The 15545-nt window shown below is 43.9% G+C and overlaps 1 protein-coding gene across 2 annotated transcripts in view; it reads left to right on the top strand.

Moving 5' to 3' along the window:
* LYST (lysosomal trafficking regulator) overlaps positions 1–15545 on the top strand; it is a 556505-nt gene that overhangs the window by 307810 nt on the left and 233150 nt on the right. For both annotated transcript variants that reach the window (XM_073627506.1, XM_073627507.1), the window contains one exon: positions 3556–3696. In XM_073627506.1, the coding sequence (XP_073483607.1) occupies positions 3556–3696 (141 nt within the window). The remainder of the gene's footprint in view (positions 1–3555; positions 3697–15545) is intronic.

The following is a 15545-nucleotide window of genomic DNA, read 5'->3' as shown; positions in this document are numbered from 1 at the left end:
CATGTGCCAGTTTGTTTCCAGGCTCATTAAAGATTTCTGTAAATGCAGTGGAAAGTATTTTTTTTTTTTTTTTGTGAATCTTCCCTTTGGGTTGGCCACAGCTCCTAAGGGTTCACAAAACGTCTAGCCCAAGTGCTGGGCTTGCTGAAGACACCTCAATACTCATTACTTCAATAATCTTTGGTCAGGAAACAGTCGATTCCAGGGGTTCCTTCGATATATTTCTGCAGGAAGAAGCTGTGTTTAGGTCGAAGCACGTTCCCTACGTACAGTCCTACTCCAGGTCTTGGTAGAGGATCCTTCACTGTATGTAACTTGAAGACCCAGGCATTGGATTGCCGGTGAGCTCTGTTCCCGGGGTATTGCAGAGCAAAAGTTGGTGGTTGATATTCTTCCTTTTCAGGAATTTGAAAGATAACCACTGATGCCAGTGTTTCCAGTTGATTTGAGGGTGGCTACAGATCAGTGGGCTTGGACTCCGCAGGAAAGAATACTGTCCATCAATATCTTGGAACAGTTGGCCAGTACGCCTTGCTCTGGATTATGGGACAAACCAGTTGTAGATTAAATCCGGAAATGCCCCTGCAGGCATATCTATATCAACTACCAGGGCGGCACCAGAGGTCATGCGACTCAGGGAGGTTAACGACATTCTGTCTGGAACAGTACAAGTGCTGTCTCTATCGCCAATACATATTCCAGGTATAGAATAGTGGCAGGGGGAACTCTACAGCTATATCTACTAGATTCCAAGTTCTACAACAAGTTGGGACAAGTTGTGTCTGGGACGAGGGTCCCACTGCCAATAGGGGTAGATGTACTGTTAACACCTTAGGGACCAGTTCTCCCTTATTTGTACTCCCAGTCCAGTGGGACCTGATGGTCTTGAGTCCTGTATCTCAGCACTGTTGAGCCCCTGGAAGCCAGCTTCGGGGAACTTAAATTACAGGACTTGAAAATATTATTTTCCCTGAGGTGAAGCCAGGAAGTGGCACCCGCAGAAATATGTAAGGTGGGAGATTTTCTTTTTCTTTCTCCAATCGGTAGGGGAAAAGAGATTGGCCTTAAGTATGGTTAAGGGTCAAAGTTCGTCTCTATCCATTTTTTTTCAGAAGCTGTTATTTCTCACTTCTTGATTCATACAGCGTGTAATTAGGACAGTTCCGCCTGTCGGGCCACTCTTGTGTGTCCTTGGGACTTGTCCTTGTAGAGGCCACTTTTTGAACCAATTGGGAGATTGTTAGTCCTTTTATCTTGCAAGGTGACTTCTTTGGTTGCTATCACTTCACTAAGTGGAGTGTCAGAGTTGGCTCTTTCATGCAAGCCGTTCTTGGTCTCGCATCATAAGGTGATGTTGCATCCTCATCCATTTTTATTGCCTAAAGTTGTTTCTATTTTTCACTTGACTCAGCAAAGTGTTTTGCCTTTTTATTTTTCTCCTAATCCACAGTTGACAGGAGAGAGCGCTACATATGCTAGGGGTACAGGATTTTTACCAGGTGGATGTCAATAACTTGGAGAATACTGCCTTTGGCCTCAGCGTATTACAAATAGCAAAGTAGGTCCTTCTCTGGTGGCAGTTTCTGTGATGGTGTCTCCCTCCCCTCATGGATATTGTTTTGGGACATCCCAAGTAGTTATTAGTATAATAACCAGCTCTGTGTCTTGTGATGTACGATAAAGAAAATATGATTTTTTTCTACAGTTTACCTGTAAAATCCTTTTCTTGGAGTACATCACAGGACCCAGAGGTCCCTCCCCTTTTTTGGGAATTTATTGCTTGCTACAAAACTGAAGTGCTTACTGTGTAGGAGGGGATATATAGGGGAGGAATTTCTGTTTGATTGTTCTGATTGATCTACCAGTGTCCATTCACCTATAGGTGGCGTATAACCCAAGTAGTTATTATAATAAGCATTTTACAGGTAAGCTGTGGAAAAAAAATCCTATTTTTACACTGTTGGAGGATTTTGTCTTTCATACCATTATCTTCCGTGAATGGGGAGGCTGGTCCGGTGGAAAACCATTGTTCCTGGTAAATATAGGAAGTTTGTCTATCAGCGCCTGAGAGATTTGCTGAGGGATATGTTTTTAGAGCTTAATAGACTTTTCTAAAAAAAATAGAAGGTCAATTACATCTGGTCTACATCATCAGTGGACAGCGGGAGGGAAAGGGGGGGGCAGCAGAGGTCACCGTTTATAGGGGAAAGGGGGGGAGACGACACCACTGTGTATGTGTGGGGAGGTGATGTGAAGGGGGCAGAGGACACTGTCAACAGTGTCCTCTACCACCCTTCGCACTACCCCCCCGATCCCTGCGTTCTGAGTGCCACGCCACTCCTGGTCCCTGCGTTCTGAGCGCCACGCACTCGATCCCTGCGTTCTGCATAATAAGATATGTGCAGTCTGCATCGGAATTAGTTCTGATTTTTTTCAAACTATAGTCTAGCCCCCCAACAATCTGAGGGACAGTGAATTGGCCTCCTGTTTAAAAAGTTTGAGAACCCCTGATTTAGAGTGACTTCCTCTCATTTCTTAAAGTGATTGTAAAGTCTTTTTTTTTTTCTAAAAAAAAATAGCAAACTTGTTATACTTGCCTGCTCAGTTGCAGTGGATTTGCACAGAACAATCCCGATCCTCCTCTTCTCGGGTCCCTCTTCTGTGCTCCTGACCCCTCCCTCCTGTTGAGTGCCCCTACAGCAAGCAGCTTGCTATGGGTCACCCAAGCAGTGTCGCAGCCCCCTGTGTGCATTCAGACAGGGAGCCGTGGCCCGACCCCCACCCCCTCTCTCTCCTGATTGGCAAACTGATTTTGACAGCAGCGGGGGCCAATGGCACCGCTGCTGTGTCTCAGCCAATCAGGAGGGTGAGTCTCCGATGGAGACACTCGTGGACATTGCTGGACAGGGGGGGGGGCTGCTGCACACCGAGGGCTTTTTATCTTAATGCATAGAATGCATTAAGATAAAAAACCTTTTGACTTTACAACCCCTTTAAGTAGTGTACAATGGGTGTACCTCACTCTCCCAGTGCGAAACAACTGGGATAGGCGGACCCTGCTGTGTGTTGCAGGAGCATTGATAGCAGGTGCTGTGCAAATGAAGCTTGCAAACAATCTACATTGGTACCTGCATTTTAGAATAATAATGTTTACAATGTATTTAGATTGTTCTATAATGTCAGTTAAAGCAACATGACAAGTGGAACAAAAAGAGCAGTGTTGGTTTCAAAATGGCAAAAGTTACCATTCATATATAAAGATATTATCTGTTTTAAATTGTTTTGTTCATGTTTGTTCCATTGCATTGAAATAAATCATTTTTTTTCTCTCCTATTTTGCCAGTAATGTAAATGTATCTTGATGCAATGAGCTTTGAAAGCATTTACAAATTATTTTAAGAATGCTTTTACAAAAATATGTACTCTAGATTGTAACTTGTATTTGTTGTTCCTTTATCATATATTTATTCTTTAGGAATGATCAAAAATTCATTGGTATTAATAGACTATTATGACATAGTTTGCTTTATCTGTGTTGTGTTTTTCTCTATATAGGCATGGCAGTTTTAATGCAGTTCAAAATTTTGCATTCAGCAATTGACTTTATAAAGACAACTTCATATCAAGACTCCCAATCTGTGAGCAGCTTCAGCCATTCTTCTCAATTTAAACATCCTAAAAGAAAAAGTACAGCTGGTAAGTGAGGAAACATTTTATAAAAAAAGTAATTTATTTTAATAAACAGTAGAAAAGTTCTCACTTCTCAATAAACTCCACTCCCTTGGCCTCTGTGATGCTATTCTCTATCTATACCTCTTCCCTGGGCCATTTGATAACCTCCAATGGCTTCCAATACCACCTCTATGCTGAGGAGACCCAGATCTATCTCTCGACTCCTCAACACACCCCCTCAATCTCCTCACGTATCACAAACTTGCTGAGCGACACATCAGTATGAATGTCACACCACTTCCTCAAACTCAATCTTTCTAAAACTGAGCTTGTAATATTTCCTCCTCCCCGATCCCCTCCCCATACCATTGATATAAACAGCACAACCATTGGTCCCTCCACACACGTCAGGATGCTGGGTGTAATCTTAGACTTTGACCTCTCCTTCAGCCCACGCATCCAATCACTGGCTAAATCTTGCCGCCTTAACCTCTGCTACATTTCCAGTATTTGCCACTTTCTAACTAACGACACCACAAAATAACTTTTTTACTCCTTTGGTTATTTCCCGTCTTGACTATTGCAACTCCCTCCTCACTGGCCTACCTTTACACAGGCTACCCCCCCTTCAGTCTATTATGAATGCTGCTGCTAGACTAATATACTTTACTAACTGATCTGTGACTGCTGCTCCTCTCTGACAATCTCTTCACTGGCTTCCCCTACCCCATCGTATGAAATTCAAAATAGTAACCACAACATAGAAGGCCATCCACAACATCGTCCCCAGCTACATCACCAACCTCTTGTGTAGATATCGCCCAAATCGTCCTCTCTGCTCCTCCCAGGACCTCCTACCTTCCAGCTCCTCCCTTGTTACTTTCTCCCATGCTTGCCTCCAGGACTTCTCCAGAGCCTCTCCCATACTCTGAAATTCCCTGCCCCAGTATGTCTGGTCAGCTCCTACCCTGTTCGTCTTTAGGCGATCCTTGAAAATTCACTTTTCTCATTCGTTCATTGCCAGACACGGCCTTCTTTATTCAGAACCATAAAGTTATATCGCCCCCTACAGGAGTAGGACACTAGGCAGAAAAAAGACTTGGCTACGCCCATGGGCAGTCCTAGGTGATATACACCCCCCTCTCTGCTATATAGGCCTTCAGTTTTTTTTCTGCCTAGTCAGGAGTAAGGACCTAGTTCCCTGCTGGGATCTCTTTTTATTTTTTATTTTGTAGATCTCACTGGAAAAATCCAGGAAACAAACAATCAACTGCCGGGCTGGGCGATGGGCTGGACATTCGATCCAGTGGTCACCCCACTCTGGCCAGCAAGCGCATGCAGACCGCAGCTACACACTAGGTCGGCCGCGACATAGCCCCACTGGACGGGAGCTGGCCCTGCGAGTTAAACGTCTCGCGAGGTCGCATACAACCAGGTCGAGTCGCAGCGTCCCTCATGGCTGACAGCCCCCCACTTTGGCGGCCAGGAGGTTCTGTCTGGAGCGATGCCTGCTTGGTCCTGGTATGATGAGTAAATGTCCCCCTCTCCCCTTAGGTGTTTTTGTGGAGGATGCAAGCCCCTCCCCGGGTCGGTCGGTCCTGCAGGTCCCCTCTGTCCCTGCACCCTCTTTTCCTGGCCCTGGAGGTCCCCTGGTAACCCCCCTTCTCCCCTCCCCTCTCCATATGGAGGCTAAATTACCAAAAGTCTGCGTTGATTCCAGTTCAGAAATTGGTTTATCTGGATCTAACTCTGGATTCCGCTCAGGCCAGAGTGGTCCTTCTGCAGGACAAACTCCAGGAATTACAGGCGGCGGCCCGCTTGCTGCTGTCTAGCAGGTGGGTCTCCCTGCGGACTTGCATGTGGGTACTGGGCCGGATGGTGTCTATGTTCGAGGCGGTCCCGTTCGCTCAGTTCCATACGAGACCCCTGCAAAGGGAGATCTTGTTAAAATGGGACAAATGTTCCGAGTCTCTATACAGTCAGATTCGGCCTTATCAGTTTTCTTTCAACGCTCCCTGGTTTCGCATTCCCTGGTGCATACCTTCATTCAGGGAGTGCCACATGTGGTTCCACCGGTGTGCTCTCCTTAGCCACCGTGGGACTTGAATCTGGTACTTTCGGTTCTACAGAAGCCTCCGTTTTTTAAAATATTTGAGAAATTCCCCTGCTCGCGCTATCACAGAAGGTGGCCTTCTTGGTGGCTATTACTTCTGCTCACAGGGTGTTAGAGTTGGCAGCGCTATCCTTTCGCACTCCCTACTTGGTGATTCATAGGGACAAGGTGCTTCGTCCTTGTCCTCCTTTCCTTCCAAAGGCTGTCTCTGATTTACATTTAAATGAAGACATCATGTTGCCTTCCCTGTGTGCCAGGCCACAACATCGGAGGGAATTTGCCTTGCTCACCTTAGATGTGGTATGGGCTGTCAGGGTGTATTTGGCGGCCACTGAGCCTTTTTGAAAGTCAGACTCCCTGTTCGTGATCACGGACAGACCAAAGAAGGGGCCATCTGCTTCCTCGGCGACCATCTCTAGATGGATCAGGCAGACGGTGACTCAGGCCTATTCTATCAAGGGTCAGGTTCCTCCCTTCACGGTAAGGGCGCACTCGACTTGGGCGCTGACCGTCATCAGGCGTCAGTAACGCAAGTTTGCTGGTCGTCGGTACACACTTTCACTAAATTTTACAAGGTGGATGTGCTGGCATCTGCGGATGCTTCTTTTGGCCGCAAGGTTCTGCAGGCTGCGGTCTAGAGGGTTTTTTTTTTGCTGGTCAGGTGGGCTCCAGGTTGTTCTCGCTGAGCTACAGTTTATCTGGTTAGCCTGGGTTTTTGTTGGCTGCCCCCCCCATATTTGGCACTGCTTTGGGACGTCCCTAAGGTTTTGAATAAAGAAGGCTGTGTCTGTCAGTGAACGAATGAGAAAATAGGATTTTTGACTTACCGTAAAATCCGTTTCTCTGAGTTCATTGACAGACACAGCACCCGCCCCTCTATGGAGTTTTAATACTTATGATACTGCTTGTTACATAACTGAAGGCCTACAGCAGAGAGGGGTGTGTATATAACCTAGGACTGCCCATGTGCGTAGCCAAGTCTTTTTTTCTGCCTAGTGTCCCACTCATTTAGGGGGCGATATAACCTGATGGTTCTGAATAGAGAAGGCTGTGTCTGTCAATGAACTCAGAGAAACGGATTTTATGGTAAGTCAAAAATCCTATTATTCAGGGAAGCCTACCCTACCTCCATCTACGAACTGTACTTGAGTCACCTTCTTATCGTACATCACAGGACACAGAGCCATAGTAGTTACTATGTGGGTTATAGGCCACCTTCAGGTGATGGACACTGGCACGTCCTAAATTAAAAAGTGCACTCCCTATATAACCCCTCCCACTGGTGGGAGTACCTCAGTTTTTTTGCCAGATGTGCTGTGCTGAGCTCCACTGGAGCAATGCTTGCTGGGGCTAGCCATGCAGCTGGAACCATTCAAAGTGTCTTTTTTGGCCGAATTGAATGGTACCCGGGCCTCTTATCCGAAGAAAGGAGGTCTTGCCTGTAACTCTTCTCTTTTAGAGAGCTGGACCCCGGGATCCAGTACTTTTTGACATTAAGGCCATAAAGTTTTTACGACCGGTGGAGCTATTACAGGTCCAGGATTGTGGGTTTCCTCGAGGATCCCCATCACCTGAAGGTTTAACGGAACCCACTGTGAAGAGTGAAGATTGGGTCTGTTGATTTACCACAGAAAACCCTGCAGCGGGAAAGGTAAGTGGAGTTTTCTAAGAAATATTTTAAATCTTCTTATGAATGTCTCCTTTAATTTAGTGTAAAAAAAAAAAAAAACGTGCGAACGGCATGCCGCTCGGCGGCTTCCATACCCCCCCCCGGCATTTCTGCTTCCCTCCCTTGATGCCATAGGATCAGGAGCCCGCGCTCACACAGGAAAAATTATTTTTTCTTTAAAAAAAAAAAAGAGGGGGAGGGCCATAGGCGACGTGGGGGGTGGGGCTTAGCACGGCGTTGGCGTCCTCCAATGTCCAGTGTGGGAAGGTATATTTTTAAAATGCACCATGTGTGTGTGGTTTCAAGCTGCGGAGGGACACAAGACCAAAGGTAAAACAGATGTTTTGTTTGCATATAAGAGTTTGGTGACACAGGCATTCCTTTGACAAATTTACTACTGCATCAGGCTGAGCATTAATAGCAGTGACAGATTGGACTATTGCTCAAGCAGTGGATGCATTCCTTCTGATAGTACCTCTGCTTTGTGCATCGGGCTATGCTCAGAGGGGGGGTAAAAACACCTCAAAAAGGGCTCTAGAAGGACTTTTACAAGTCACACGGAAGCCTAGATCCATCCCAGTAAAGATGGCATCCTCCCCTGAGAGTAATATGGCTGGTCAAAGTGAGCCATCCGGAGGGGCAAGTGAGGAACATGGAGTAAGAGATGACGAATTTCTTTCAAAGGACCATGAAGAGGCTGATGGCCTCCTCTTCCTAAGAAGCTGAAGTGTCAAGTTCGCAGGAAAGTTTGTTGGTACAGTCTCTCACTAAAATGGTCCACTCCACATTTTTACTGCCAGTAACGCAGTCAGTAGATGAGCCCACTTCTGGTTTGGGTTCACTAAAGCCTCCCCAATCTAATTCCTGTTTTTCCTATCCATTCTTTGCTAGGGAAGGTAATGTATTCTGAGTGGGAGCACCCAGATAAACAGTTTTTTCCTCCAAAAAAGTTTTCAATACTTTATCCTATGGAGGAAGAGTTTTATAATGGGGAATTCCAGCAATTGACGCTGCTATATCCTCTGTAAACAAAATCATGACTTGTCCAGTAGACAATGCTCATATGCTAAAGGACCCAACAGATAAGAAGTTGGAGTTCCTTTTAAAAAAAAAAAACTATATTTCGCTTGCAGGTTCAGTCAGCGCTGGCAGCGATTGGAGTATCTCATCCCTTATAGGACCAGTTTATAAAAGTACTCAAAGTTATTCCTGATCAGCAGGCCCAGGATTTGGCCGGGATATCAGAAGCGTTGTGTTTTACTGTAAACGCTATGAAAGATTCTTTTCTCCAGGCCTCACGGCTCATGCTAGGGCTAGTACATGTACGTAGAATACTATGGTTGAAAAATTGGTCAGCTGAAGCGACATGCAAAAAGCTCTTGGCTAGTTTCCCTTTTTATGATGAACGGTTATTTGGAGACGATCTGGATAAGTATATCCAAAGAATTTCTAATGGGAAAAGTTCCCTTTTTACTGGTTAAGAAGCTTTTTTCTTTTAAACGTGCTTCTTCTCCAGTGCCAGGGGCATCAGCCTCCAGGCAGTCATGATGGCCTCCATCGTCGGGTTCAAGAGGTAAACCTCAGGGTCAGTCCCAGGGTCAAAGGAGGACCTGGGGGGTGGAAACCCACAAAACAGAATATTAAAGCCTCCTTACGAAGGGGCGTCCCCGCTCGCTCGTGTGGGGGGAAGGCTTCTACAGTTTTCAAGGGTCTGGCAGGGACAATGTCAGGACAGATGGGTGGCTTCCTCAATTTCTCTAGGTTACAAACTAGTGTTCCGAGAGTTCCTGTCTCCTCGTTTTCTCAGATCAAACTTTCCCAGAGATACAGTGAAAAAGAAGTCTTTCTAGCTTTGGATCATCTCTTGTCTCAAAGAGTGAAATCAGTAGTCCCCTTGGAAGAAGCAAGGTTTAGGGTTTTATTCAAACCTGTTCACGGTTCCAAAACCAAACGGGGATGTCAGACCCATTTTAGGTATCAAAGATCTAAACCGGTTTTTGAATATCCGTTCTTTTCACATGGAGTTAATCTGATCAGTAGTCTCCATCCTACAAAGGGGAGAACTTCTGGCGTCAATCGACATCAAGGATGCTTATCTCCATGTGCCGATTTTCCCCGCTCACCAGAAATTTCTACTATTCGAGGTAGAAAATCTTCATTTCCAGTTTGTAGCTCTGCCTTTCGGTCTAGCTACTGTAGCTCGAGTGTTTACAAAGGTCCTGGCTCCACCTTTGGCCAGGTTAAGGGCTCAAGGTATAACAATACTAGCCTACTTAGACGATCTTCTCTTAATAGATCAATGGGTAGCCCGCTTAAACCAAACTTTGGTCACCGCAGTCAGCTACCTGGAATACCTAAATAGATAAAGTGATGCGCTCGTAATATCTATAGGATATCCTACTATTCAATGTGCTGACAGGTCACATTCTACTTGTGGATACTTTGTTACAAACTATACAAAAACTTGAACAGTGATTAGCATAATATAAATAAATATAAATACAATGTGTTGAAAAGTCTTCTGTGAAAGTCTAATTGGAGACCTCCCGGAATACAAATCCAAAAGTTAGTTCACCATTTGTTCTTGTGAAATAATAAACAAACAAAAATATGGGGGAAAAGGTGGTGAAAAAATAGAGTGAAAAATATATTAAAACATATATATTAAATAAATATGTAGTTGGTAACAAATATAAAAGGATTACAATTGTGTGAATTCCCATACACCTAACTTGAAAAGGTGATTCCTTTGCAGGTTAGAAGAAAAATGATGATGATACCTCTTATCTTGACATCCGGAGGCCGTCATATGACGGCCTCGATTTTCGGGGGTTTTATCTGAATGATGCCTGAGGCTACAGACATCATTCAGATAACGTCATTTTCAGCCGGCGATTCCGTACACCATAAGAACGATCATAGCGGCTGTTCCGCCGCTTGATCGTTCTTACGGGCGGTGAGAGGGGACGCCCCCCCCCCCTCCCGCCGCCCTTCGGTGCTTCTACCGACTCACCTCAGCGATCGGTGAGTCGGAGAGCGTATCCGCCGGCGCTGGATGTAGATCATAGAGATTTACGGCGGACCAGATGGTCCCCGGAGTCTCTATGATCGTTTGGAGGCCGGGCGCGATGTTATGACGTCACGCCCGGCCTCTGCATTAAAAAAAACGGCACCGTTTCGGCTGGGAAGCGGTGATCGTTTATTTTTTTTTGTTTTTTTTTTATTTTAGGCTTCCCAGCCTAGAGGTGAGATGTGGGGTCTTATTGACCCCATATCTCACTGTAAAGAAGACCGATCATGTCATATTCCTATTACAAGGGATGTTTACATTTCTAGTAATAGGAATGAAAGTGATAAAAAAAAAAATGTTTTTAAAAAGTGTCAAAATAAAAAATTTTAAGTAAAATTAATAAAAAAAAAAAATAAATTTTTTTTTTTAAAGCGCCCCTGTCCCCGTGAGCTTGCACGCAGAAGCGAACGCATACGTAAGTCCTGCCCACATATGAAAACGGTGTTCAAACCACACCTGTGAGGTATCGCCGCAAACATTAGAGCGAGAGCAATAATTTTGGCCCTAGACCTCCTCTGTTACTCAAAACATGTAACCAGTAAAAAATGTTAAAGCGTCGCCTATGGGGATTTTTAAGTACCAAAGTTTGGCGCCATTCCACGAGTGTGTGCAATTTTGAAGCGTGACATGTTGGGTATCTATTTACTCAGCGTAACTTCATCTTTCACACAGTGTAAAAAAATTTGGCTAACTTTGCTTTTTTGTTTTTTTTTTAAAGCATGAATCTGTTTTTTTTTTTAAAAAAAACACGTTTGAAAAATTGCTGCGCAAATACCGTGGAAGATAAAAAGTTGCAATGACTGCCATTGTATTCTCTAGGGTCTCTGCTAAAAAAAACATATATAATGTTTGGGGGTTCTATGTAATTTTATAGCAAAGAAATGATGATTTTTGACATGTAGGAGCGAAGTGTCAGAATTGGCCTGGGTTAATCAGCAGAGGATATAGAGAGACACCAGAGGGGAAACCAAGAATTTGCTGCTCACCCCTTGAAAGTTATAAACAAGAGAGAGGTTCCCCCAAAATGGGGTTTTTAGGCAGCACAATGATAAAGAAAATCAAATTCAGTATCAAAAATATAACAAATTTATTAAAGTATACCATAAAAGTTAAAACAATGAGCTCCAGTGGGGGGCATTTGAGATAAAATGTACATTACATATTAATAGGCTGAACATATATTGGCAGACATATATTCACAACAACACTCGGTAGCATGAATATTTGAACCTGACGCGTTTCAACCCCTGTACTTGGGGTCTTCTTCAGAGGATTGGTCTGCTGAAAAATATACATAGATGAAAATTGATACATGTAAATAAATTACATTAGTATAATGGTAATTACATTCACCATGTAGAATATGGATACAATAATAATAATTTACCCAGTAATATATGTTCGGCAAAAAGGAGAACGAGGCCTCCCATATGGAGATCCTTTGGAACGACTATCCTCCTGTCCCCCCCAGGAGAAGGACACCGGGCACCCCTACCGCCAACCGCGGTTCAGGCCGGGGTAGTGAAAGCAGCGACGTGGCTTGCGAGAGGTCACACTCCTGGATACCACCCACCAGACTAACAAAAACAACCAGGGAGCACAGAGGATTACACCTGTGAGGGTAATCAAAAAGTTCCTCATAATAAACTCAGTCATTTACATGGTACTGATTATATGTCCAAGAAGGGACAAGAAAACAAAAATTATATATATATATGAAATTTTCCAGAGGCAGTATAGGGTATGGTCAGCACCTCAGTGTGTGCTCAATGTGATGACGATCCGTGTGAAAACGTGAAATATAAGAAGACCAAGGTGGAGTGAAAAGGATGAAAAATAGGTAATGACTAGTGAGGACTGAGTGTAGGAATATGGTGAAAGGAAGTGAATGCACCGAAATTGCTGGGAGAAAAGATGTGGAAAAAGAGGGGGGAAAAAAGGGGAGAGAAAATGGGAAGGGGGAGGGGAGGGGGGGGAAAAAAGGAGGGGAAGGAGGGGGGGGAAAAGAGGGGGGGGAGGTTGAGGGGGAGGTTTGGGGTGTTGGGGGTAAACAGGGGAAGAAAAAGAAATTGCACAAAAAGTTAAAAAGAATTAATTACCTCAAGGGGTACTAAAGAACACGTGTTTAGGCACTGTGTTGCCCCATATACAAGACTGGTGCCTGTTAACCAAACCCGGGATTGGTCATAGGGTATAGCGGGCTCGGTGGATTGGTATCCCACACTGAGTCCACCAGTCTGAAAAATAGGTAAACATCAAAGTGTAAGTTGTAGATAATGAATGGTGGCCAAGTCATTGTACAGCAAGGCCACTATAAATAAACGGGGGTCAATGCAGAATCAAATAATATTCGCATGAGCCCCCATTGTATAGGACAAAAAGTGGTGCCTAGACAAGGACCCAATACGGAGTAATAGAAGTGATACTTACTTGGTGTAAATAAAAAGTGCCTGCTGTTCACCAGGGAGGAAAAGAGACTGAGGATGTGCTGCAAGTATACCTCTTATATACTGCCTACTGGGGGTGTGTACTCACTTATGATCAATCCAGGTGTGTGCGCCATCCCTGATTGTTCTGCGGTGGGCGGCGTGACCGCCATATAGGCAGTCGAGCGTGGCTTCCCCGGCATTCCGGAAGAGCATAGCTCCGACTCAGCGTCACTCTCGTCGAAATCTCGCGATGCCGATGACGTCATGCCGCACGCGCGGGGCCCCGCGCATGCGCAGTGGCGAGCGACATCCGAGAGTGTTCCGGAATGCCGCCGGCAAGGAGGAAGTAATCCCCAACACCCCAAACCTCCCCCTCAACCTCCCCCCCCCTCTTTTCCCCCCCCCTCCTTCCCCTCCTTTTTTCCCCCCCCTCCCCTCCCCCTTCCCATTTTCTCTCCCCTTTTTTCCCCCCTCTTTTTCCACATCTTTTCTCCCAGCAATTTCGGTGCATTCACTTCCTTTCACCATATTCCTACACTCAGTCCTCACTAGTCATTACCTATTTTTCATCCTTTTCACTCCACCTTGGTCTTCTTATATTTCACGTTTTCACACGGATCGTCATCACATTGAGCACACACTGAGGTGCTGACCATACCCTATACTGCCTCTGGAAAATTTCATATATATATATAATTTTTGTTTTCTTGTCCCTTCTTGGACATATAATCAGTACCATGTAAATGACTGAGTTTATTATGAGGAACTTTTTGATTACCCTCACAGGTGTAATCCTCTGTGCTCCCTGGTTGTTTTTGTTAGTCTGGTGGGTGGTATCCAGGAGTGTGACCTCTCGCAAGCCACGTCGCTGCTTTCACTACCCCGGCCTGAACCGCGGTTGGCGGTAGGGGTGCCCGGTGTCCTTCTCCTGGGGGGGACAGGAGGATAGTCGTTCCAAAGGATCTCCATATGGGAGGCCTCGTTCTCCTTTTTGCCGAACATATATTACTGGGTAAATTATTATTATTGTATCCATATTCTACATGGTGAATGTAATTACCATTATACTAATGTAATTTATTTACATGTATCAATTTTCATCTATGTATATTTTTCAGCAGACCAATCCTCTGAAGAAGACCCCAAGTACAGGGGTTGAAACGCGTCAGGTTCAAATATTCATGCTACCGAGTGTTGTTGTGAATATATGTCTGCCAATATATGTTCAGCCTATTAATATGTAATGTACATTTTATCTCAAATGCCCCCCACTGGAGCTCATTGTTTTAACTTTTATGGTATACTTTAATAAATTTGTTATATTTTTGATACTGAATTTGATTTTCTTTATCATTGTGCTGCCTAAAAACCCCATTTTGGGGGAACCTCTCTCTTGTTTATAATCAGCAGAGGATAGGCTTACATCCGCCGGCTAGGATCATCTAATCTCCGCTTCTTATGTTCATATGCTTTCCCTTATATGAAATACAAAAGTGGGACAAGACCATTGCGCACATAACTTCTACTAAATAAAGTTAACAAAGAGCCCAATAGATCCACTCACATGGTATAAAAGATATAGATCGCATTTTACTGATATATGGTCAGTAGAAATCACTCTCCTCCGTGTTCCTCCGTGCTGCTGCTATTCAGGATCACTGCAGGCTGCACACTGACAAGAGCTGACAGGCTCCTTCTCCGCAGCACGGAGAAACACGGAGGCGAGTGATTTCTACTGACCATATATCAGTGAAATGTGATCTATATCTTTTATATCATGTGAGTGGATCTTTTGGGCTCTTTGTTAACTTTATTTAGTAGAAGTTATGTGCGCAATGGTCTTGTCACAATTTTGTATTTCATATGGGGGAAAGCATATGAACAGGAGAAGCGGAGATTAGATGATCCTAGCCGGCGGATGTAAGCCTATCCTCTGCTGAGTAAGCCTTGTTTAAACACAGATAAGAGGTATCATCATCATTTTTCTTCTAACCTGCAAAGGAATCACCTTTTCAAGTTAGGTGTATGGGAATTCACACAATTGTAATCCTTTTATAATTGTTACCAACTACATATTTATTTAATATATCTGTTTTAATATATTTTTCACTCTATTTTTTCACCACCTTTTCCCACATATTTTTGTTTGTTTATTATTTCACAAGAACAAATGGTGAACTAACTTTTGGATTTGTATTCCGGGAGGTCTCCAATTAGACTTTCACAGCAGACTTTTCAACACATTGTATTTATATTTAGTTATATTATGCTAATCACTGTTCAAGTTTTTGTATAGTTTGTAACAAAGTATCCACAAGTAGAATGTGACCTGTCAGCACATTGAATAGTAGGATATCCTATAGATATCACGAGCGCATCACTTTATCTATTTAACTATTTATAAGTGGGGTGTCACTGAATGATTGCAGCTTCAGTATCTGGATATTTGAACTCCTTTTTTTATATATCAGTTTTTTTATATATCAGTTTTTTTATATATCAGTTTATTTATTTATTTTTACACTACTTTGTACACTATTTTACAGTTTTATATATTCACTTTAGCGCTTGAGTACCTTAATACTTTTACCT

Source organism: Aquarana catesbeiana, linkage group LG04 (genome assembly GCF_042186555.1).
Source record: "Aquarana catesbeiana isolate 2022-GZ linkage group LG04, ASM4218655v1, whole genome shotgun sequence".
Taxonomy (NCBI): Eukaryota; Metazoa; Chordata; class Amphibia; order Anura; family Ranidae; genus Aquarana; species Aquarana catesbeiana.
Note: the sequence above shows the minus strand (reverse complement) of the source record. Positions and strands in the feature narration are given on the sequence as shown.